We start from the raw sequence: 23,174 nt of genomic DNA, 5'->3' as shown, positions 1-23,174 counted from the left end.
TCCTCTGTCTCCGGATTACTAGTCCAGCGACGAACCACCACGCCACTGCCTTCCTGCCTCTGCTATTGCCGCTGTTAACGGGAATTCACATTGACGCCAATCCCAAGCCATTGGGAAACCCACGGGTGGGGGTGTGAGATAGGAAAATCCAATCACCGGTATTTGGGAGTATTTGTATCAGGATGTTGTCGTGATGGTGAATATTTGTGTCAGGAAATTGTCATGATGGTGACTGTTTTTGTCTGGAGGTTGTCATGATGGTGAATATTTTTGTCAAGGTGTTGTGGTGGTAAATATTAGTGTCAGGATGTTGTTGCGGTGGTGAATATTTGTGTCATGTTATGATGGTGAATATTTGTGACAGGAAATTGTCATGATGGTGAATATTTGTGTCAGGAGATTGTCATGATGGCGAATACTTTTGTCAAGGTGTTGTTGCGATGGTGAATATTAGTGTCAGGATGTTGTGATGGTGAATATTACTGTCAGGATGTTGTTGTGATGGTGAATATTTGTGTCATGATGTTGTTGTGATGGTGAATATTTGAGTCATGATGTTATGATGGTGAATATTTGTGACAGGAAATTGTCATGATGGTAAACAGTTGTGTCAGGAGATTGTCATGATGATGAATATTTGTGTCATGATGTTATGATGGTGAATATTTGTGACAGGAAATTGTCATGATGGTGAATATTTGTGTCAGGAGATTGTCATGATGGTGAATATTTGTGTCATGATGTTGCAATGGTGAATATTTGTGGCATGATGTTGTGGTGATGAATATTACTATCAGGATGTTGTTGTCTTGGTGAATATTTGTGTCAGGATGTCGTGGTGGTGAATATTTGTGTCATGATGTTGCGATGGACCTGCTGTCTCACGGCGCCGAGGTCCCTGGTTCGATCCCGGCTCTGGGTCACTGTCCGTGTGGAGTTTTCACATTCTCCCCGTGTCGGCGTGGGTTTCGCCCCCACAACCCAAAGATGTGCAGGGTAGGTGGATTGGCTATGCTAAATTGCCCCTTAATTGGAAAAAAATTAATTGGGTACTCCCCAAAATTTTTTTTTAATGATGTTGCGATGGTGAATATTTGTGTCATGATGTTTCCGATGGTGAATATTTGTGTCATGATGTTGTTGTGATGGTGAATATTAGTGTCATGTTGTGATGGTGAAGAATTGTGTCAGGATGCCGTGGTGGTGAATGTATGTTTTTTTTGGAAGTATTTTTATTGAAAGTGTTTTTCATATATACCAGAATACAAAAGCCAAACCTCGGCAACAGCTAACAAAACTAGCTACCCTCAATCCCCATCTACTCCACCCTCCAACCCTGAACTCCGCTGTCATCCAGGCCCACCTCCTTTTTCCTTTCTCTCCCTCCAAACAAAACATAACACCCATAACTGATGCCTCAATTCACTTTAATGAAATCTCTAAATGGCTTCTACCTCAGGTTAACCCCTCTTCCAACTCATGAGTGGCTAGCCTGGCTTTTTCCAGGTGCAAAGATTCAGCCAGGTCGCTCACACGCGCCTTGGCGGCTCCGAGTCTGGCCAACCCAACAAAACCGTGTCTCGGCTATCAGGGAGGCGAAGGCGAAGACATCGGCCTCACTCCCCACCCGAACCCCTGGATCTTCTGACCCGCCAAATATGGCCATCTCTGGACTTGGAGTCACCCACATGCTCAACATTTCAGAGTTTACATCCGAAAACCCCTTCCAGAACCCCCCCCAAACCCAGACAGGCCCAAAACATATGCACATGGTCTGCCACACTCCCCCCGCACACCAGATGGTGAATATTTGGGTCAGGATGTTGCTGTGATGGGGAATATTTGTGTCAGAGTTTTGCACCGATGGTGAATATTTGTGTCAGGGTGTTGCTGTGATGGTGAATACATGTGCCAGGGATTTGCTCCAATGGTGAATATTTGTGTCAGGGATTTGCTTCAATGGTGAATATTTGTGTCAGGGATTTGTTCCGATGGTGAATATGAAAATGAAATGAAAATCGCTTATTGTCACAAGTAGGCTTCAAATGAAGTTACTGTGAAAAGCCCCTAGTCGCTACATTCCGGCGCCTGTTCGGGGACGCTGGTATGGGAATTGAACTATGCTGCTGGCCTGCCTTGGTCTGCTTTAAAAGCTAGCGGTTTAGCCCTGTGCTAAACTAGTCCCTATGGTGAATATTTGTGTCAGGATGCTGTGATGGTGAATATTTGTGTCAGGATGCTGTGATGGAGAATATTTGTGTCAGGGCGTTGCTCCGATGGTGAATATTTGTGTCAGGGTGTTGCTCCGATGGTGAATATTTGTGTCAGGGCGTTGCTTTGATGGTGAACTATTGTGTCAGGATGTTGCTCCGATGGTGAATATTTGTGTCAGGGTTTTGCTCCGATGGTGAATATTCGTGTCAGGGTGTTGCTCCAATGGTGAACATTCGTGTCAGGGTGTTGCTCAGATGGTGAATATTTGTGTCAGGGTTGTGCTCCAATGGTGAATATTTGTGTCAGGGTGTTGCTGTGATGGTGAATATTTGTGTCAGGGTGTTGCTGTGATGGTGAATATTTGTGTCAGGGTGTTGCTGTTATGGTGAATATCTGTGTTAGGGTGTTGCTCCGATGGTAAATATTTGTGTCAGGGTGTTGTTCCGATTGTGAATATTTGTGACAGGGTGTTGCTCCGATGGTGAATATTTGTGTCAGGGTGTTGTTCCGATTGTGAATATTTGTGTCAGGGTGTTGCTCCGATGGTGAATATTTGTGTCAGGGTGTTGCTCCGATGGTGAATATTTGTGTCAGGGTTTTGCTCCGATGGTGAATATTCGTGTCAGGGTTGTGCTTCGATGGTGAATATTTGTGTCAGGGTGTTGCTGTGATTGATTGTATGATGGTCTGGATTCGCATGTTCATGTTTTCGTGCCTTGTTGAAAGTTAGTGAATATATTCCTGCTCCAGCTGAATTGTTGTCTGGATTCATGCAGTCCTATTAATATGCAGAGCATTTGTGTTTGCAATGATTTATTGTGTTTTCCTGAATGTGGTATCAGGATGGTGTTTGGTGTGAATGTTTATCACCACCACTTTAGTGAATGTCCCTTTTTGCTTGTCACACTTTGATGTTCTTTCCAGAATTTCCTGGTTGTTCTACCAGAGACGTGGTTAGCAATATTTAAATATCGCAGAACTTTTCCCTCACTCTATACCTTTCCCTTTCTTGGTCTCCCTCTGGTTCTGTATATTTCTCTCTGCTTCTGTCACTCTCCCTCTTTTTCTGCATTTTTCTCTCTCTCTATTTCTCTGTCTCTCTTTCTCCCTCGATCTGTGTTTCTCTTGCTGTATTTCTCTCTCTACCTCTCTTTCTCTCTGTCTGTCTTCCTCTCTCTCTGTCTTTCTTTCTCTCGCTGTTTTTCTTTCTCTGTCCCCCTCTCTCTTTCTGCCTTCCTCTCTCTGCCTTTCTCTCTGTTTTTCAGTTTCTCTGTCTTTTTCTCTCTATCGTTCTCGCTGTCTCTCTCTCTCTCTCTTTCTTTCTCACTCTGTCTCTCTCTCTCTGTCTCTCTCTCTCTCTTTCTCTCTCTTTCTCTCTTGCTGTCTTTGTGTCTCTCTATATCTCCCTTCTCTGTTCTTTCTATCTGCTTGTCTCTGTTAGCTCTCAAGCTCTCGTTCTATCTCTCGTTGAATGGCTGTCTCTTTCTCTTATCTGTTGCCATCTCTGCCTTATCTTTCTTACTCCTCTTTGTCTTGTTCTCATTGCCTGTATCTACCTCTCTCCTGCCCCACTAACTTTCCTTCCCTCTCTTACTCTTTCCCTTTGACTTTCTCTCTCTTTGCTTGTTTGTCCCCTTATCCCTGTGTCTCTGTCACTCACTCTCACTCTATCTCTGTCTCCTTTTCCCTCTCTCACTCTATACCTTTCCCTTTCGTGGTCTCCCTCTTTTTCTGCATTTTTCTCTCTGTATTTCTCTGTCTCTCTTTCTCCCTCGATCTGTGTTTCTCTTGCTGTATTTCTCTCTCTACCTCTCTTTCTCTCTGTCTGTCTTCCTCTCTCTCTGTCTTTCTTTCTCTCTCTCTGTTTTTCTTTCTCTGTCCCCCTCTCTCTCTTTCTCTGCCTTCCTCTCTCTGCTTTTCTCTCTGTTTTTCTATTTCTCTGTCTTTTTCTCTCTATCGTTCTCGCTGTCTCTCTCACTCTCTCTTTCTTTCTCACTCTGTCTCTCTCTTTCTCGCTCTGTCTCTTTCTCTGTCTCCCTTTCTCGGTCTGTCTGTCTGTCTCTCTCTCTTTCTCTCTCTGTCTCTCTCTCTCTGTCTCTCTTTCGCGCTCTGTCTTTCTCCCTCTCTGTCTCTCTCTCTCTCTTTCTCGCTCTGTCTTCCTCCCTCTCTTTTTCTCTCTGTCTTTCTCTCTCTGACTGTCTTTCTCTGTCACACTCTCTGTCGTTCTCGCTCTGTCTTTCTCGCTCTGTCTTCCCCTATCTGTCTGCCTCTCTCTCTGTCTCTCTCTTTCTCGCTCTGTCTTTCTCCCTCTCTTTTTCTCTCTGTCTTTCTCTCTCTGACTGTCTTTCTCTGTCACACTCTCTGTCGTTCTCTCTCTGTCTTTCTCGCTCTGTCTTCCCCTATCTGTCTGCCTCTCTCTCTGTCTCTCTCTTTCTCGCTCTGTCTTTCTCGCTGTGTCACTCTCCCTCTCTGTCTCTCTCTCTGCCTTTCTCTCTCTCTTTCTCTCCCCATTTCTCCCTCTGTCTCTCCCTCTGCCCCTCTAATAATATTCATTAGCTTGTGCTTTGCTGAGCTGCTGCTGGTGATGCAGTCAATATTTCTCAGTCCCCCTGATGGGATCCCTGCCTATAAGAAGTCTCTGCGTGCTAATACGGGCAGGCAATGATGTGAGTAAGCCCTATGTTGGCTCAGCTGGTAGGTTCTGCCTCTCCTGCCGGTGTCCCTCGCACGCTCCACTCTCACTGAACCAGACTGGTGGCAGCTCTCGAAGAGGCGGTAGAATGTGGGACCAGAGCTCGGTCTCTGTGCAGCGGGCTCAACTGGAGACATGGCTCTGGGAAACGGAGGAATGCATTCTCAGTTCTCCTCCAGCTGGCCTGCCCTGGGCCCTCGCAGGAGAAGCATATGGTATATCTACAGGTAAAGATATTAATGCAAGACTGCACGGGTTGGGGGGTGGGGGGGGGGGGGGGGGTGGTGGGGGGGGGGGGGGAGGAGGGGGGGGGGGGGGGGCTTCACTCTGGACCCTGACTTGCAGCATGCTTAGCCGAATGAGGGCAAAGGCCTTGCTTTTTTTTCCACCTCAGGCGCAGACTCCGCTGTAAAGATCTGTGACTTAACTCCCCATTCACGCGTTTATTTCCCCATTGATTACTTTCATTCATCTCGTCTTCAGCGTACCCTCCCTCCCTCTCTCTGCCTTCCCTCACTCCCTCTCTCTCTATTTATGCCCAGCCTCAAAGATCCTCCCACCCGCCCCCCCCCCCCCCCACACCAACATTCAGAGGCTGCGTTGCAGAGTCTCCTGCATGCACATTAATAATCTGAATGAATGCATTGGCTTTTCATTGATTGATTATTCACCAGAGTGTGTGGCAAGAGAATAGAGGGATTAAACAGAATGAGCACAGGGGAGGCTTGGGGGGGGGGTCGGCGAGAGAGAGAGAAAATAGGCCTTTGGACTGGCAATAATTTAATGATTGAAAAGCAGATCGTCACAGTGTTTACTGCGTGTGAGCGTGGATATGTGTACTGTGTGCATGTGTATGTATATATGTGCATATGTGTGAGAAATGTGCATGTGTGTATGTGTGCATGCATATGTGTTGATATGTGTATGTAGCAGGTGTGGATGTGCGTACATGTGTTTTTGTGTACATGTGTTGTGTGTGTATGCGCTGGGTGTGTATGTGTTGGCGTATGTACATGTGTATGTGTGTGCCAGGTGTGTACATGTGTTGCTGTGTGTGTACATGTACTACTGTGTGTACATGTGTTGCTGTGTGTGTACATGTGTTGGATGTTTATGTGTGTGTGTACCTGTGTTTGTGTGTGTTGGGGGTATGTACATGTGTTGCTGTGTGTTTACATGTATTACTGTGTGTACATGTGTTGCTGTGTGTGTACATGTATTGCTATGTGTGTACATGTGTTGGGCATGTGTGTATGCATTGGGTGTATGTGTCTGTCTTGTGTGTAGTGTGTGTGTACATGTGTTGTGAATGTAGGAGTGTATATGCATGTATGTGTTTGTGTGCTCGAACACGTGTGCGCACCATGTGTTTGCTTCTCGTTCAAGCTCCCTGAGGCAGCCACGTGTGAGTGTGCGGGTGATGGACTGTGGACAAGCAGTATTGAGGGTAGGTGAGTGCCCAGTGTGCCCTGGGTCAGGCTGAGATACGACCCTGTGGGTTTGCGTGCCACCATGCGAGGTGGTCACGCCTGCTCCGTCAATGGTATATGAAAAATGCGTGGCCCATTGACAACCAATATACCTACATATGCCCAGCAATGAGTTGGGAATTGCAAATTCCGAATCTCCATTTAGCCCAGGCTCTCTAACTGGCAGCAAGTCCCGAGCGACATTGCCTCCCGGTTAAGCAACATCTCAAATTAAAAACTCTCAACCCCGTTTTCAAATCCCTCCGCGCCCCCCCTCCCCCGAACTATCCCTGGAATCTCTTCCAGCGCCACAACCCTCTGAGATCTCTGTGCACCATCCATTCTGGTCTCTTGCACACACCTGACTTTAATGGTGCCACCATTGACGGCTGCACCTTCTGGATGCCAAGCGCTGGGATTCCTCTCCCCGGGCCTCCCCCCCTCCCTCCCCCCCCCCCCCCTCCCTCCCCTCCCCCCCCCCCCCCCCCCACCACCCCCTCACCAACCCTCAACCCCTCCGCCTCTGTCTGCTCCTTTAAGGCACATTTTAAGCCTCACCTCTTTCAGCGCACCTTTCCGAAAATCTTCCTGCGTGCCTCAGTGTTTTGTTCTGCCCAAGGCCTTTATCTATGTTGAAGTCACGATGTAAGTGCAGGTTGTTTCAACCGATCCACAGCAGAAATCCAACAAGGGACTCTTGCTGCTGAGACGTTAGCGCCAATAAGGATCAGCTTGCCGCGCGTCAAGTTGTGCGATCTTGCTGGCCGTGCGTTGGCATCCCGTGGCGGATTGAAAGGAGCGGTTTCCTGTGCTCACGGTGTTACAGGAAGGCAATGCGATGGCTGCTGTTGTTTGGCCCGCCCTCAATGGGCGACACCTTCTGGTTGGTCGTGGGTTGTTCCCGGCGGCGTGGGGCGGATCCAACGGGAAATCCCATCGTACATGGGAAGATCCCGCTGCCGGTCAACAGCAGGCCACCTCCCAACTCCCGTCGCCAACACACACACACCGCAGGGAGGCCAGAGTCTCTCAACCAATGTCTTTCAGATCGGTGCTGCCGTCTAATTAGAGTCAATCTGTGTGGCGCTTGCAGCCATTCCACACCCCTCATCTCGCTCCCCCTGCATGCCCCTTGCTCCTTGGCTATTGCGGGTGTTGATAAACTCGCACTGGAGGACAAGACTATCCCTGTCGATGTTTGGAAGTGCCAAGGGTAGCTCCACCGTGGGCGCCCTCCCCTCTGTGTCAGGAGGTCAAAGGTTCAAGTTTCACTCCAAAGACTCGAGCACCATAATCTCGGCTGACATTCCCCGTGCAGTCCCGAGGGACTTATTGCCCATCCCCTTGGTGGAGAAAGTGTTGGTGACCCACCTTCTAGCCTCAGAATAAGGGGGAGCAGATCTAGGACTGAGTTGAGGAGGCACTTCTTCCCCCAAAGGGTTGTGAATCTGCGGAATTCCCTGCCCAGTGAAGCAGTTGAGGCGAGCTCGTTAAATATTTTTGAGGCCAAGATAGATAGATTTTTGAACAGTAAAGGAATTAAGGGTTACGGCGAGCGGGCGAGTAAGTGGAGCTGAGCCCACAAAAAGATCAGCTGTGATCTTATTGAATGGCGGAGCGGGGTCGACATTCCTACATTCCTCCAGTGTAATCTAAAAAACAAAAGGTCCAATTGTCTCCACTCTTTCCCCAATGCCTGCCCTACTCACCTCGAAGCTTAGGAAACTGTCCCAATTTGAAATGCGCGAGTACCCCTTCGGTTGAATTGCCCTCGAGCGCTGAGGGATGAGACAGTGTCGTCAGCCTGCGGGAATCCGACCCCCCCCCCCCACTGCAGTATGACAGCAAAACCACCCTTCCCCTGGGGGGGTGCACCCTGGGGGTATGCACCCTGAATAAACGTCCCTGGGTACCTCACAGAGGAGGGTTGACGGGGGGGGGGGGGGGAGGTGGTCAAGACTGGGCTATTTAGGAAAGTGAGAGGTTTTGACATTTAAGGAGCGTCATAAAGGTTGTGGGGATTACGGGGGAGTGGGAAGGGGATTCCTTGGGTGTAGGGGAGAGGATGGGAGAGCAGGAAGTTAAGGCAGATGAGGATTCTTGTCCAACGGAGTGAAGCTTAGGTTAGGGGTAGGGTTGGCGAATACTCAGAGATAAGGACCGGGACAAGCGTCAAAGCTTGGAGGGTGCAAACTATGAAAACGTTGCTGGGGACTGACTGAGAGCTTTAGTGTCCAGGATGCCAGGGAGAGCACCCGCTGTTCCTCCTTGAACCAGGCCACGGGATCGCTTCCGCACAGTTTTGAGGTTGGTTTTGTAGTGTTCTTTGTGTTGCTGATTTACGATGGTTGGCGTAGTGTTCACAAAGACCACAGTATAGCTTTCACTTAAACAAAGCTATGATTTTATTTACACTACTAAACTGGGTTTCGGCACTTAGTCCTTCAGAATACACAACTGATCAATAACATCTAACTACACTCATCTACTGCTAATCTCACTAACTGGGATAAACTATAATCTAACCTTGCTCACACTAGCTGCTCTATGACCTTCACTAGCTATCTCCTGCATACACTCCTCCCCTAAGGTCTAGCATCACTGCTTTATATAGTTGTATCTGCAGCTCCCTCTGGAGTCTATTCATGGTGCTACATTAACCCTTGTAATGCTGACAGTTATGATAATACCACACCATCTGAAAAATAGCACCTCCGACAGTGCAGCACTCCTTCAGCCCTGCATTGGGAGAGCCAGCCCTCGGGTTTTGTGCTTAGGTCACTGGAGCCATGGGGAGGGCTTGAACCTGTGACTTCCTGACTCGTTGTCACTCACTCAGGTGCTAAGTACAATTGGTCCACTTTGTGCTGTGTGGCCCCTCCAGATCCAGATCGCGGTTAAGGCTGGGGGTTAACCTGGAGTCACCTGTTAGCTTTCCGATTTACTGGGGTGAAGGGGAGCTCTCTGTGCCACGATCAGCCACACAGGTCAGAAGGCCGAGCTTGGCAAAGCAAACTGACCCTTATTCGAGGCTACATTTTGGGGGCAGGCTGGTTCTCTCTGGGCCTCGAGGATGCAAAAGATACCCAACCTTGATTGCTTTTTATTTCTGGGAAATCCGAGCTTGTGGCGTGAGGGCGGGACGGGACGGGGGGTGGGGTGACTCTTACCACACTGAGCTGTCCTGGCCCTGGCCTGGGACCACGCACAGTGAGCGGAACTCCCAGGCGAGGGCGTTCCCCTGTGGCTGCTGCCGCCTTGTCCTTCTGAGTGGCGGAGGTCGCGGGTTTGGAAGGGGCTGCCCAAGGAGCCTTGGTGAGATGCTGCAGTGCATCTTGTAGATGGGACACACGGCTGCCACTGTGCGTCGGTGGTGGTGGGGAGTGAATGTTTGTGGAAGAGGCGCCAATCAAGCGGGGGTGGGCGGTTTTGCCCTGGATGGTGTTGAGCTTCTTGAGTGTTGTTGGAGCTGCACTCATCCAGGCTGGTGGGGTGGGGAGTATTCCATCACCCTCCTGACTTGTGCCTTGTAGATGGTGGTCAGGGTTTGGGGAGTCAGGAGGTGAGTTACTCTCCGCAGGATTCCCAGCCTTTGACTGCTCCTGTAGCCAGAGTTTGATACGGTTGGGTTCAGTTCGGTTTCTGGTCAATGGTAACCGCCCCCCACTCCCCCAGGCTGTGGGGGATAAAGCGATGGTAATGCCATCCACCATCCTGGTAGTCATGTGATACGATGATAATGAAGTTGTTGACCAATCACAATGGTCAGTCCGTATCGCGGGCCTACAGCAGATGCAGATGTGGGCTGGAATTTTTCCCCATATTTCCCTGACTGAAACCTGACGCGTTGCTTCCCAGCTGCACAGCCCCCCTTTTTAATCCAGATTTTGAACCTCTGTGAAAGACAAAATTTAGGGGGCGTGGTTTATATTGTCACTCCGGTGGGGGGTGGGACCTCATCGAGCCAGCAAGACCCCCCCAACCCCCCCGTCCTCGCCCCAGACCCTCCCCATGGACACAGCCCCCCGACACACCGTATCGGGGCTCTGACCCCCACAACAATAACACCAGCCCTGCCCTGCGCTGTCAAAACTCCACCTGCCATGTCTCAAATTATCTATATATTGGATCCCAAAACATTTGGAATGAAACCCTTCTAATTTGAATGGTTCAATGATTCCACTTATTCTTTGGAAGGAGCTTGTTCCATAAAGTGACCATTCGTGATATTATGATATTACTTCAACTCCTACGATCCTAAACAGCAGGGGCAGGCCATTCGGCCCATTGAACTAGTCCGCCGCCATTCATTAGGATCGTGGTTGACCTGATTGTGACCTCAACTCCGCTTTCCTGTCCGTCTCCCCCCCGCCCCCCCCCCCACCCCCAAATCCTGACTCCCTCATTGGTCCACAACCTGTCTGACTCGGCCTTGACTCTATTCAGTGACCCACAACCCCCATTGCTCACTGGGGAACGGAATCCCAAAAGTTAACAACTCTTTGAGAGAAGAAATTCCTCCTCATCTCTGTCCTAAATGGGGACTCCTCACGTTTTAAACTGTAGCCCCTATTTCTGGATTCCCCCACAGGGGGGGGGGGGGGGGGGGGCACATCCTCTCAGTATCCACCCTGTCGCGCCTCCCTCAGAACCTGTCATGTCTCAATGAGATCACCTCTCATTCTTCCATTCTGAGTATAGTCCCCAGTCCGCTCCAGCTTTCCTCATGAGGCAACCCCTTCATCCCAGCACTCATCCCCAGTGAAGCTTCTCTGCAAGTATGTCCTTCCTCGAGTAATAAACCAAATCTGTGCACAGTGCTCCAGGTGCGGCCTCTTCAACAGATTCCACAGGTTGGTTGGGAAAGGGCAGTCACTCGCTCCCGCCGCGTGCCGGAAATGTCACCTGTGTCCACACGTCAGGACTGTTTCCATCCTTAGTCCTTTCCCGAAACACGGAGCACGGCCTGCGCTATCCCCCGCCATGGCTTGGACTGCATCTCCTCAAGATAGCAGTGTCGAGGAGTGCAACTTGAAGCGGGGCGGGTGAAATAACCTGGAGAGCAAGGGGAAAAAGTGCAACTTCCTTCAGAAATCTGTCATTGGGCATGGCCCCCTCCCGCAGCAGCCCCCCCCCCCCCCCCACCGCCGCTGTGAAGCTGCCCCCACCTGAGGCCTTCAAAAATATTCTTCGGGGCTTCTCCATACGCAGGAGCCTGGACAACAGGCAGTCTCGCACTCACCTGTGCAAATGGTGAGGAGCCTCTCAATGTGTTCAGTTAGGTCATGGATGATCTGTATCCTAACTCCAACTACCTTACTACCCTGAACCTAGTCAAAAGAATCTGGTAAGAAATAGGAAAGAGACCCATGGAGCCTGCATCGCCATCCACTCCGACCTTGGCCCATCTCCATAAGACCATAAGACATAGGAGCAGAATTAGGCCACTCGGCCCATCGAGTCTGCTCCGCCACTCAATCATGGCTGATATTTTCTCATCCCCATTCTCCTGCCTTCTCCCCATAACCCCTGATTCCCTTATTAATCAAGAACCTATCTCGGTCTTAAAGACACTCAATGATTTGGCCTCCACAACCTTCTGCGGCAGAGTTCCACAGATTCACCACCCTCTGGCTGAAGAAATTCCTCCTCATCTCTGTTTTAAAGGATCGTCCCTTTAGTCTGAGATTGTGTCCGCTGGTTCTAGTTTTTTCTACAAGTGGAAACATCCTCTCCACGTCCACTCTATCCAGGCCACGCAGCATCCTGGAAGTTTCAATAAGATCCCCCCTCATCCTTCTAAACTCCAACGAGTACAGACCCAGAGTTCTCAACCGCTCCTCGTATGGTAAGTTCTTCATTCCAGGGATCATTCTTGTGAACCTCCTCTGGACCCTCTGGAGGTATTAAAGGCATCTAGGGTGATGGGGAGAGTGCGGGAAAATGATGTTGAGGCAGGCAATTGGCCGTGATCTATTTGAAGGGTGGAATAGCAAGGCCGAGGGGCCGAGCGGCCAACTCCTCCTATTTCCTACCCGCACATCCCTGACTCTCTCTTCGATCAAAAACCTGTCTCACTCGCTCTTGAATATATCCAATGACCAAGGACTCCACTGCCCTCTCAGGACGAGAATCCCAAAGATTACCAACCCTCTGGGAGAAAACATTCCTCCTCATGTCCGTCTTAAATGGGCGACCCCTTACCTTTACATCGCGGTCCCTGGATTCCCTCAGAATCTAGCCCTGCCGAGCCCCCTTGGAATCTTGCACATCTCAATAAGGCCAGCTCTCATTTGTCTAAACTCCAATATGTTTGGGGCCTAACCTACCCAATGTTTCCTAACATACGCCCCCCCCCCCCCCCCCGTTCAACCGAGTGAATTCTCTCTCAATTCCTTCCCAGTGCAATTTTCTCCCTCCTTACGGAAGGAGGCCCACTCTACACAGGACCTCGTCTCCAGTCTCACCACCACCCTGGACAGTTGTCGTAGGATTTCCCTCCATTTTAGTCTATTCCCCTTACAAAGGCCAATGTTCCATTTGTCTTCCAAATTCCAGAGCCCCGTTATGTCAGATTCCACACCGGACAACTCATGGACTGTTTGAGGGAGCTCTTGATCTTTAGTGACTGGAAGGACAGTTAGGGCAGCACGGTACCACAGCGGTTAGCACAATTGATTCACAGCTACAGGGTCCTGGGTTCGATTCCCGGCTTGGGTCACTATCTGTGGGGGGGTTTGCACGTTCTCCCCGTGTCTGCGTGGGTTTCCTCCGGGTGTTCCGGTTGCCTCCCACAGTCCAAAGATGTGCAGTTTAGGTGGATGGGCCATGATAAATTGCCCCTTAATGTCCAAAATTGCCCTTAATGTTGGGTGAGGTTGCTGGGTTAGGGGGATAGGGTGGAGGTGTGGGGTTGGGTAGGGTGCTCTTTCCAAGAGCCGGTGCAGACTCGATGGGCCGAATGGCCTCCTTCTGCACTGTAAATTCTATGAAATCTATGAAACTCGGGGGATCTGGACAAAGCACGGAGTCGAGCAAAGAACAGCACGATGATATCCTCCCAGTTAACGGCAAATTGTTTTACATGCTTTGCATTAACAATGCTTCGAGCAGATGCTTGCAGTACAATGACTGTGTTCAAAAAAAAGGGAAATGAGGCAGAGTGGAGATGAGAATGTTTCATAATGCTATGGATCCCCAGAAAGGATGGTGGAAGCAGACTCAGTGGGAACTTTCAACAGGGAATTGGGGGGCGCTCTTACAAAGGAAAAGTCTGACTGGGTTGCGATGAAAGAGCTAACTGGATAACTCAAAGAGCTGGCACAAGCCTGAGCAGCACAATGGCCTCCTCCTGTTCTGTCCGACTCCATTGTTTCCCTTGCTAAAAGGCGCAGAAGGATCTAGGCTCAGTATAGCAGCAGATGGGCAGAATGGCCTTCATTCAAGGCGCATGAGGATGGTCCCAAGGATCAGGAACTTCAGTCAGGTGGACGGGTTGGAGAAGCTGGCACTGTTCTCCTGGGAGAAGCGAAGGTTTCGAGGAGATCTGACGGAAGGTGCTCAAAATTGTGAGGGGGGGGGGGGGGGGGGGGCGGGCAGGATTAGGCAGGGGAGACAAATGTTCCCCTTGGTGGGACGACCGAGAACTTAGAAGACAAAAATAAAGGTGATTTTCTAAAGGAGCAAAGGCGACAGGGGGGGAAATCTACTTTAATGCAGCGAGTGTTTAGAATCTGGAATGCACTGCCGGAGGGTGTGGGGAGGCAGGTTCGATCGAAGCACTCAAGCGGAAATTGGATTATTGTTTGAAGAGAAACGAGTTGGAGGGCCACGAGGAGAGTTGGTCGTACAGAGAGTCACCACGGATCCGACAGACCGAATGGCCTCCTTCCCTTCTGCAGCTGTTGTACGAGCCGCAAGTACATATGGGTTAGGAATAGGCCCAGGCCCCTCAAGCATGCTCTGCCATTTAATCAGATTGCAGCTGATCTGGTTGTGACCTCACACCCACATTCCCACCCACCCCTGATAACTTTTCACCCCCCCCCCCCCCCCCCCCCTTGTTTATCAAGAATCCTATCTGGCTCTGCCTTAAAACATATTCAAGGAATCTGCTTCCACTTCTGAGGAACAGAATTCCAAAGACACTCAGAGAAGAAATTTCTCCTCATCCCTATCTTAAATGAGTGACCTCTTATTTTTAGGCACTGACCCCCCCTCGTTCGGGATTCTCCCACAAGGGGAAACGCCCCCTCCCCACCCACCCTGTCAAGAGCCCCGAAATGTTTCAATCAAGTCACCCCTCACTCGTCAGAACTCCAGTGGATCAGAGGATAGCCTGTCCAACCTTTCCTCGGAGGGCAGCCTTCCCGGCCATTCCTGGAATTAGCCTGGGAATCCTTCTCCGAACTGTTTCTGAAGCATTCGCATCCTTCCTTCTGGGGAGACCAATACTGTGCACAGCTCTCCTGGTCTTCTCATTGAAGGAAAAGCGTAAGAGTGTCTACTGCTCTCAGGAAATCCCCCAGACATTGTACATGAGGTGATTAATCCAATGGGGACCAAGACAGATGGTCAGCATTTCTTCCCCATTTCAAAATCAGGCATTTTGTCCGTACTTTTATGTACTTTCTGTGTCCTCATTTGTACAGGAAGCTGGATGTAAACGTCACGTTGTAATTACAACATTACACCAGTGATGGTGCTGCAGCCGCTCGACTGGAGGCGAAGGAGCTGTATAATCGCAATGTGACCGGCTTATATCGGCATTTTCCATCATGATATGTAGACTTAGGAATTCATAATGCAGGAAATTGGGAAAATTGTGTGGCTGCTGTTGTGTTCTGCTTCTTCATGTAGCATAAGCTGATTCCTTGATGTGTGCTCTGACAAAGGAAGGTTCAGACTTGGAGATAGGTTTAACAGATTTATTGAACAGTTCACAATTCTCCGACTTGAGTTCGACTCTCCTGCTAATCTTGCGATAGTAACTCAGTCTAACTAACCAGTCTGCTCTAAGCCACGTGGGGGGTGTGATGCTTCTGATCTGCCCCTGTCCTACTCTCTAAGTGTCGCCTGTGGAAAGAGAAAGAACATGGGCGGGATTCTCCCTTACCCGGCAGGGCGGGGGTCCCGGCGGGATGGAGTGGCGGGAACCACTCCGGCGTCGGGCCGCCCCAAAGGTGCAGATTTCTCCGCACCTTTAGGGGCCAAGCCCTCACCTTTAGGGGCTAGACCCGCCCCGGAGTGGTTGCCATCCTGCCGGCTGGCGTGGAAGGCTTTTGGCGCCACGCCAGCCGGGGACGAAGGGACTCCGCCGGCCGGCGTAAGTCCGCGCATGCGCGGGAGCATCAGCGGCTGCTGACGTCATCCCCGCGCATGCGCGGGGGGGGGGGTCACCTACGCGTCGGCCATCGCGGAGACCTACACGGCCGACGCGTAGTAAAAGAGTGCCCCGCGGCACAGGCCCGCCCGCGGATCAGTGGGTCCCGATCGCGGGCCAGGCCACCGTGGGGGCACCCCCCAGGGCCAGATCGCCCCGTCCCGCCCCAGGACCCCGGAGCCCGTTCGCGCCGCCTGGCCTCGCCGGTAAGGGAGGTGGTTTAATTCACGCCGGCGGGACCGGCATTACAGCAGCGGGACTTCGGCCCATCGCGGACCGGGGGGGGGGGGGCCCGCTGGCCGGCGCGGCGCGATTCCCATCCCCCGCCAAATCTCCGGTGCCGGAGAATTCGGCGGCCGGCGGGGGAAGGATTCACTCCGCCCCCCGGCGATTCTTCGACCCGGCGGGGGATCGGAGAATCCCGCCCCATGTGTGCTCTGTCCTTTTATATGGGTTGCCCCCTTGTGGTAGTGCCACCTCTGGGTGTCTTGACTGCCCATTGGTCGTGTCCTATTCTAGGTGTTCATTAGCTGTATGTCTGCATGTCATGATGTCTCTGGTGCTCCCTCTAGTGTTTACTTAGTTGTAGTGTATTTACATTAACCCCTTGTGTATTTACAGTGATACAGATCACCACAGATGCAAAGTTTTTGATATTGATATTGACTTGGTATGGTGGCACAGTGGTTAGCACTGCTGCCTCACAGCGCCAGGGACCCGGGTTCGATTCCGGCCTTGGGTGACTGTGCGGAGTCTGCACGTTCTCCCTGTGTCTGCGTGGGTTTCCTCCGGGTGCTCCGGTTTCTTCCCACAATCTAATGTTTTGCAGGTTGGATGGATTGGCCATGATCAATGCACAGGGTTACGGGATGGGGCAGGGGCATGGGGCTTAGGAAGGATGCTCTTTCGGAGGGTCAGTGCAGACTTGATGGGATATATGTCCTCCTTCTGCACTGTAGGAATGCTATGGATTCGAAATGGTTTTGATTGAAGGATTAGCATTGATCAGCTCACCAGAGAGCTTCCCTGTTGTGCATCAAAATAACGCCAAGGGGTCTTTCATCTCCACATGAGGTGGACCTTGACATAATGTCTCACCTGAAAGTGCACCTCAGATAGTGCAGCACACCTTCAGTACTGTCACTGAACTGCAGTGTCACAAAGGACAAGGCAGTCCCTTTTACCAGCAGCTATTCCGTTGTGAAGATTTTGCCCATCATTGCCCATCCCGAATTGGCCTGGAGAAGGTGGTGGTGAGCTGCCTTCTTCAACCGCCGCAGTCCATGCGGTGTAGGTACACCCACAGTGCTGTTAGGGAGGGAGTTCCAGGATTTTGACCCAGCGACAGTGAAGGGACGGTAGCATTGTGGATAGCACAATTGCTTCACAGCTCCAAGGCCCCAGGTTCGATTCCGGCTTGGGTCACTGTCTGTGCGGAGTCTGCACATCCTCCCCGTGTGTGTGTGGGTTTCCTCCGGGTGTTCCGGTTTCCTCCCACAGTCCAAAGATGTGCAGGTTAGGTGGATTGGCCATGATAAATGGCCCTTCGTGTCCAAAATTGCCCTCAGTGTTGGGTGGGGTTACTGGGTTATGGGGATAGGGTGGAGGTGTTGACCTTGGGTAGGGTGCTCGTTCTAGGAGCCGGTGCAGACTCGATGGGCCGAATGGCCTCCTTCTGCGCTGTAAACGCTATGATAATCTATGATATATTTCCAAGTCGAGGAGGGGAGCCCCGTGGTGGTGGCGTTCCCCTGCATCTGCTGCCCGCGTCCTTGTAGATGGTAGAGGTCGTGGGTTTGGAAGGTGCTGACAAAGGAGCCTGAGGAGGTGTCAAGAAGGTTACCTGCTGTGCATACCGCCTGGTGAGTCCTCCTCAGTACTATGCAGAGCAACTGTAAATGTTAATAAGTTGATGAGTTACACCAGGAGACACGGGGATGGTTGTGTGTGAGGAGGGGAGGGGGGAAAATGATCTGTTTGCAAAATCAAATTTGGTGCAATAGTTCAGCTCAGTTTTTGGAAATTTGCAAAAACAAATCAGTGAAAGTGGACGGGGCGAATGGGCCAGAGGTAAATCCCGCTCCCGCTTTGAGAACTGGGCATCAGAAACTCAAGGTGGGATGGCCTGGGGCTAGAGAGTGAGGCGTGGAACAGGTGGAGGACGGTTCGAATAAATTGCTTTCTGGAAGAGCTGTAATGCTTGTTTTTTGTTCTCCTCCCCCCACCCCACCCCCTTCCAGTGACTACATCATTAAAGAAAAAACAGTCCTACTGCAGAAAAAGGACAGCGAAGGATTTGGATTTGTGCTTCGAGGGGCGAAAGGTGAGCTTTGTCAGCGCGATTGTGTCTCCCGCCGCGATGCCGCGTAGGGTTGGCAAAGCGAGGAGGGGCACGCCTCTCTCTCGCCCGAGCCTCCACCTGGCACAGCTGCCCACAGGAAGGGCCTTGCCGCTGATCCATAGAATGTGCACAGAATCGGAGGCCATTTGGTCCGTCGTTCCGTTGCTAGCTCCTTGGAAGTGTGATCCAGTCGGCCCCGACTCCTTCCCCGTAGCTCCCGCAGGTTTTTCCATTTTAAATCTGCTTACCAATACTTCTGCCATGCGGGGGGGAGGGACAGTCGTGGAGTGGGGGGGGGGGGGGGCAGGGGATGGGGGGGGGGGCAGGGTGTTTCTCCTTAATTACCCTCCGTGCTGTTGAACACCTCTGTCGAATCCCCATTTGACCTTCTCTGTTCCAAGGAGAACATTCTCAGCTTCTGTAGTTTCTTCGCGAGTGGGGGGGGGGGGGGATTGTGACACGGCCCCGACTTTCTCTCTGCAAACTGCCGCCACATAGCGCCGGGGACCCGGATTCAGTTCCAGCCTCGGGTGACTGTGCGGAGTCTGCATGTTCTCCCCGTGTGTGCGCGGGTTTACTCCGGGTGCTCCAGTTTCCTCCCGCAGTCCAAACATGTGCAGGTCAGGTGGATTGGCCATGATCAATGACCCCCTATTGCTCAGGGGTGTGCAGGGTAGGTTACGGGGATAGGGCGGGTTGGCTGGGGGTGTTGACCTCTTTCGGACGGTCGATGGACTGAATGGCTTAGTTCTGATTATAAAGGAAGTTATCCTCTCACACTGGCTTTATGCTTGGGGCTCGCTTGCTTTGCACGGTTTTTGCACCATTGCCTACAGTGCAAATGCAAATTGGCAAACCAGGAAACCTCTGCATATCTCCCTCTGAAGGAAGGGAGCAAGCATATCATTTCTATTTCAATGGTCCAACTCAGTTTGAGTAAACTTTGGATCCGAATTGCCACCACCACTTAGAAAGGTCACACATTGGTTGTTGGTGAAAACCATAAGACCATAAGACATAGGAGCAGAATTAGGCCACTCGGCCCATCGAGTCTGCTCCACCACTCAATCGCGGCTGATATTTTCTCATCCCCATTCTCCTGCCTTCTCCCCATAACCCCTGATCCCCTTATTAATCAAGAACCCATCTATCTCTGTCTTAAAGATGAGGAATTAGTTTGACGCATCGTGTTTATGATTCGGGATTGAGAGGTTTTTGGGGCAAGTGAGAAGGAGTTTGATTCTGGATCAAACTTACCGGGGAGTGTTTGATGGGGACAGTGTAGAGGGAGCTTTACCCTGTATCTAACCCAGTGCTGTACCTTTCCTGGGAGTGTTTGATGGGGACAGTGTAGAGAGAGCTTTACTCTGTATCTAACCCCGTGCTGTACCTGTCCTGGGAGTGTTTGATGGGGACAGTGTAGAGGGAGCTTTACCCTGTATCTAACCCAGTGCTGTACCTGTCCTGGGAGTGTTTGATGGGGACAGTGTAGAGGGAGCTTTACTCTGTATCTAACCCCGTGCTGTACCTGTCCTGGGAGTGTTTGATGGGGACAGTGCAGGAGGAGCTTTACTCTGTATGTAACCTTGTGCTGTACCTGTCCTGGGAGTGTTTGATGAGGACAGTGCAGAGGGAGCTTTACTCTGTATCTAACCCCGTGCTGCACCTGTCCTGGGAGTGTTTGATGGGGACAGTGTAGAGGGAGCTTTACTCTGTATCTAACCCCGTGCTGTACCTGTCCTGGGAGTGCTTGATGGGGACAGTGTAGAGGGAGCTTTACTCTGTATCTAACCCCGTGCTGTACCTGTCCTGGGAGTGTTTGATGGGGACAGTGTAGAGGGAGCTTTACTCTGTATCTAACCCCGTGCTGTACCTGTCCTGGGAGTGCTTGATGGGGACAGTGTAGAGGGAGCTTTACTCTGTATCTAACCCCGTGCTGTACCTGTCCTGGGAGTGTTTGATGGGGACAGTGTAGAGGGAGCTTTACTCTGTATCTAACCCCGTGCTGTACCTGTCCTGGGAGTGTTTCGTGGGGACAGTGTAGAGGGAACTTTACTCTGTATCTAACCCCGTGCTGTACCTGTCCTGGGAGTGTTTGATGGGGACAGTGTAGAGGGAGCTTTACTCTGTATCTAACCCCGTGCTGTACCTGTCCTGGGATTTGAAGATGCCTAAAACTTAGTGTTCCATTCCATTACCCTGAGCTAACGACTTGCCAATAAAAATGCCAAATGTAACAAAGATTCACAGCGTAATGACATCAGCCCAGTAATCTCAAGATGCAGTGTCTGGGGGGAATCCTTCAATCTCCTTTAGTCTTCACCCAATGCTCCTGTGGCAAGGCTCGGTTACAGGGAAGAGTCCAGCACAGACCCCGGCTAAAGCGCGAGGTGAGGCCCAGCCCCGCCCCCCCCCGCTCCTCCGATGCTGTGTCAGTAATGGCGGTCTCTCTGCAATGCGTGCTTTACTGAGCTTGATGTCCGTGTCCTTCCAGCCCAGACACCCATTGAGGAGTTCACGCCGACACCGGCCTTCCCCGCACTTCAGTACCTTGAGTCAGTGGATGAGGGCGGAGTGGCTTGGAGGGCAGGTCTACGGATGGGCGACTTCCTGATCGAGGTTAGTGCTGGCTTTCTCTCCTCCTGACCATTGCTTGTGGCTATTTCGTGGATGACAGTGTCCGTGTTGAGTGGACGTTGTCGCGATGCTCAGAGTTGAGGCACGATCAATTTGGCTGGAGACGAAGTTTAATTCAAACTTGAGGCTTTATTAGTATCTGAAGTGTGGCCTCCTACAGCAGCTGTTGAAATGGCTGCGAGCTGAAGGCCACGCATATTTATAACCCGGCTCCTGGGTGGTGTGAACATGCAGGGGCCCAGATGAACCTGTAGAGCAGGTTCTACTTTACAACCCTTAATATAGGAACACAGTGGTTTACCACATTCACCCCCTGTTAAAATTGAGCCCGGCGGGGGTGGTGGATAACTATATACAATTTGCAATCTTTAATATTTACAGAACAGTGAAAAAAATGTCTCTGGCCATCCGGTGGGCCGGTCAGAGGTTCAGCCGGTCCGGTGCCTTGATCGTCCTCTGGGATCGACGAAGTGGAGCCGGCGACGTTGGTGCTCTCGTGGTCGAAGTTGACTCCGGGAGCGTGCCAAAATCCTCTTCATCAACGGGGGTGGGGAGGGGGAGGACGGACAGTCCTAGGGGGGTGATGGGGGCGGCGGGGTGATGGGGGCGGCGGGGGATGGGAGGGTGGCGCCGGGGGTGGTTTGGGGGCGGAACCTGCTGGTGCCAGGTCCCTGAGGGAGACGGTATCCTGGCGGCTGTCGGGGAACGCCACGTAGGCGTACTGTGGGTTTGCGTGGAGCAGGTTCACCCTTTGCACCAATGGGTCCGCCTTGTGGAGCCGCACATGTTTACGGAGAAGCACGGTTCCCGGAGCTGTGAGCCACGTTGGGAGCGACACCCCGGATGTGGACTTCCTGGGGAAGGCAAAAAGACGTTCATGCGGTGTACTGTTAGTAGCAGTGCAAAGTAATGAGCGAATGGAATGTAGGGCATCAGGGAGGACCTCTTGCCAGCGGGAGGCCGGGAGATTTCTGGACCGTAGGGCCAGCTGGACGGCCCTCCGTACTGTCCCATTCTCCCTTTCTACCTGTCCGTTTCCCCGGGGGTTGTAGCTCGTCGTTCTGCTGGAGGCGATACCCCTGCTGAGCAGGAACTGGCGTAGCTCATCGCTCATGAATGAGGATCCCCTATCACTGTGGATGTAGGCGGGGAAGGCGAACAGAGTGAAGATAGAATTGAGGGCTTTAATGACGGTGGCAGACGTCATGTCGGGGCATGGGATGGCTGACGGAAAACGGGAGTATTCATCGATCACACTGAGGAAATACGTGTGTCGGTCGGAGGAGGGAAGGGGGCCTTTGAAATCCACGCTGAGGCGTTTAAAGGGGCGGGAGGCCCTCACCAGGTGCGCGCGGTCCGGCCGGTAGAAGTGCGGTTTGCACTCCGCCCAGACCTGGCAGTCGTTGGTGATCATCCTTACTTCCTCGATGGAGTAGGGCAAATTTTGTGCCTGAATGAAGTGGTACAACCGAGTGACCCCTGGGTGACAAAGGCTGTCGTGCAGGGCCCGGAGTCGGTCTACCTGTGCGCTGGCACATGTACCTCGGGATAGGGCGTCTGGGGGCTCGTTGAGTTTGCCAGGGCAATACTTAATCTCGTAGTTATAGGTGGAGAACTCGATTCTCCACTGCAAGATTTTGTCATTTTTGATCTTGCCCCGCTGTGTGTTGTTGAACATGAAGGCTACCGGCCATTGGTCATTGAGGAGAGTGAATCTCCTGCCGGCCAGGTAATGCCTCCAATGTTGCACAGCCTCAACGATAGCCTGGGCCTCCTTTTCGACAGATGAGTGCCGAATTTTGGAGGCATGGAGGGTGCGGGAAAAGAATGCCACGGGCCTGCCTGCCTGATTGAGGGTGGCGGTAAAGAACAAAGAACAAAGAAATGTACAGCACAGGAACAGGCCCTTCGGCCCTCCAAGCCCGTGCCGACCATGCTGCCCGACTAAACTACAATCTTCTACACTTCCTGGGTCCGTATCCTTCTATTCCCATCCTATTCATATATTTGTCAAGATGCCCCTTAAATGTCCCTATCGTCCCTGCTTCCACCACCTCCTCCGGTAGCAAGTTCCAGGCACCCACTACCCTCTGCGTAAAAAACTTGCCTCGTACATCTACTCTAAACCTTGCCCCTCTCACCTTAAACCTATGCCCCCTAGTAATTGACGTCTGATGCGTTGCTTTCTACTTGGAAAGGAAGTGTTTTGTCGACAGCGTGCATTCCAGCTTTGGCAATATCAGCTCTGATCCGGGCGAAAGCCTGTTGGGTCTCTGCCGTCAGGGGGAAATGAGTGGACTGTATGAGTGGGCGGGCCTTGACCGCATAGTTTGGGACCCACTGAGCGTAATACGAGAAGAGCCCCAGGCAGCGTTTGAGGGCCTTGGGGCAGTGGGGGAGGGGAAGCTCCATGAGTGGGTGCATGCGGTCGGGATCGGG

General features: G+C 51.6%; 1 protein-coding gene across 1 annotated transcript in view; it reads left to right on the top strand.

The window, feature by feature from the left end:
* Window positions 1–23,174, top strand: part of LOC140404136 (SH3 and multiple ankyrin repeat domains protein 1-like) — a 297,425-nt gene that overhangs the window by 76,958 nt on the left and 197,293 nt on the right. Inside the window, 2 exon segments of the mRNA XM_072492552.1 lie at window positions 17,998–18,080; window positions 20,593–20,717. Of these exon segments, the coding sequence (XP_072348653.1) occupies window positions 17,998–18,080; window positions 20,593–20,717 (208 nt within the window).

Source organism: Scyliorhinus torazame, chromosome 29 (genome assembly GCF_047496885.1).
Source record: "Scyliorhinus torazame isolate Kashiwa2021f chromosome 29, sScyTor2.1, whole genome shotgun sequence".
Lineage (NCBI taxonomy): Eukaryota > Metazoa > Chordata > Chondrichthyes > Carcharhiniformes > Scyliorhinidae > Scyliorhinus > Scyliorhinus torazame.
The sequence above is the reverse complement of the archived record's forward strand: the minus strand, read 5'-3'. Positions and strand labels throughout refer to the sequence as shown.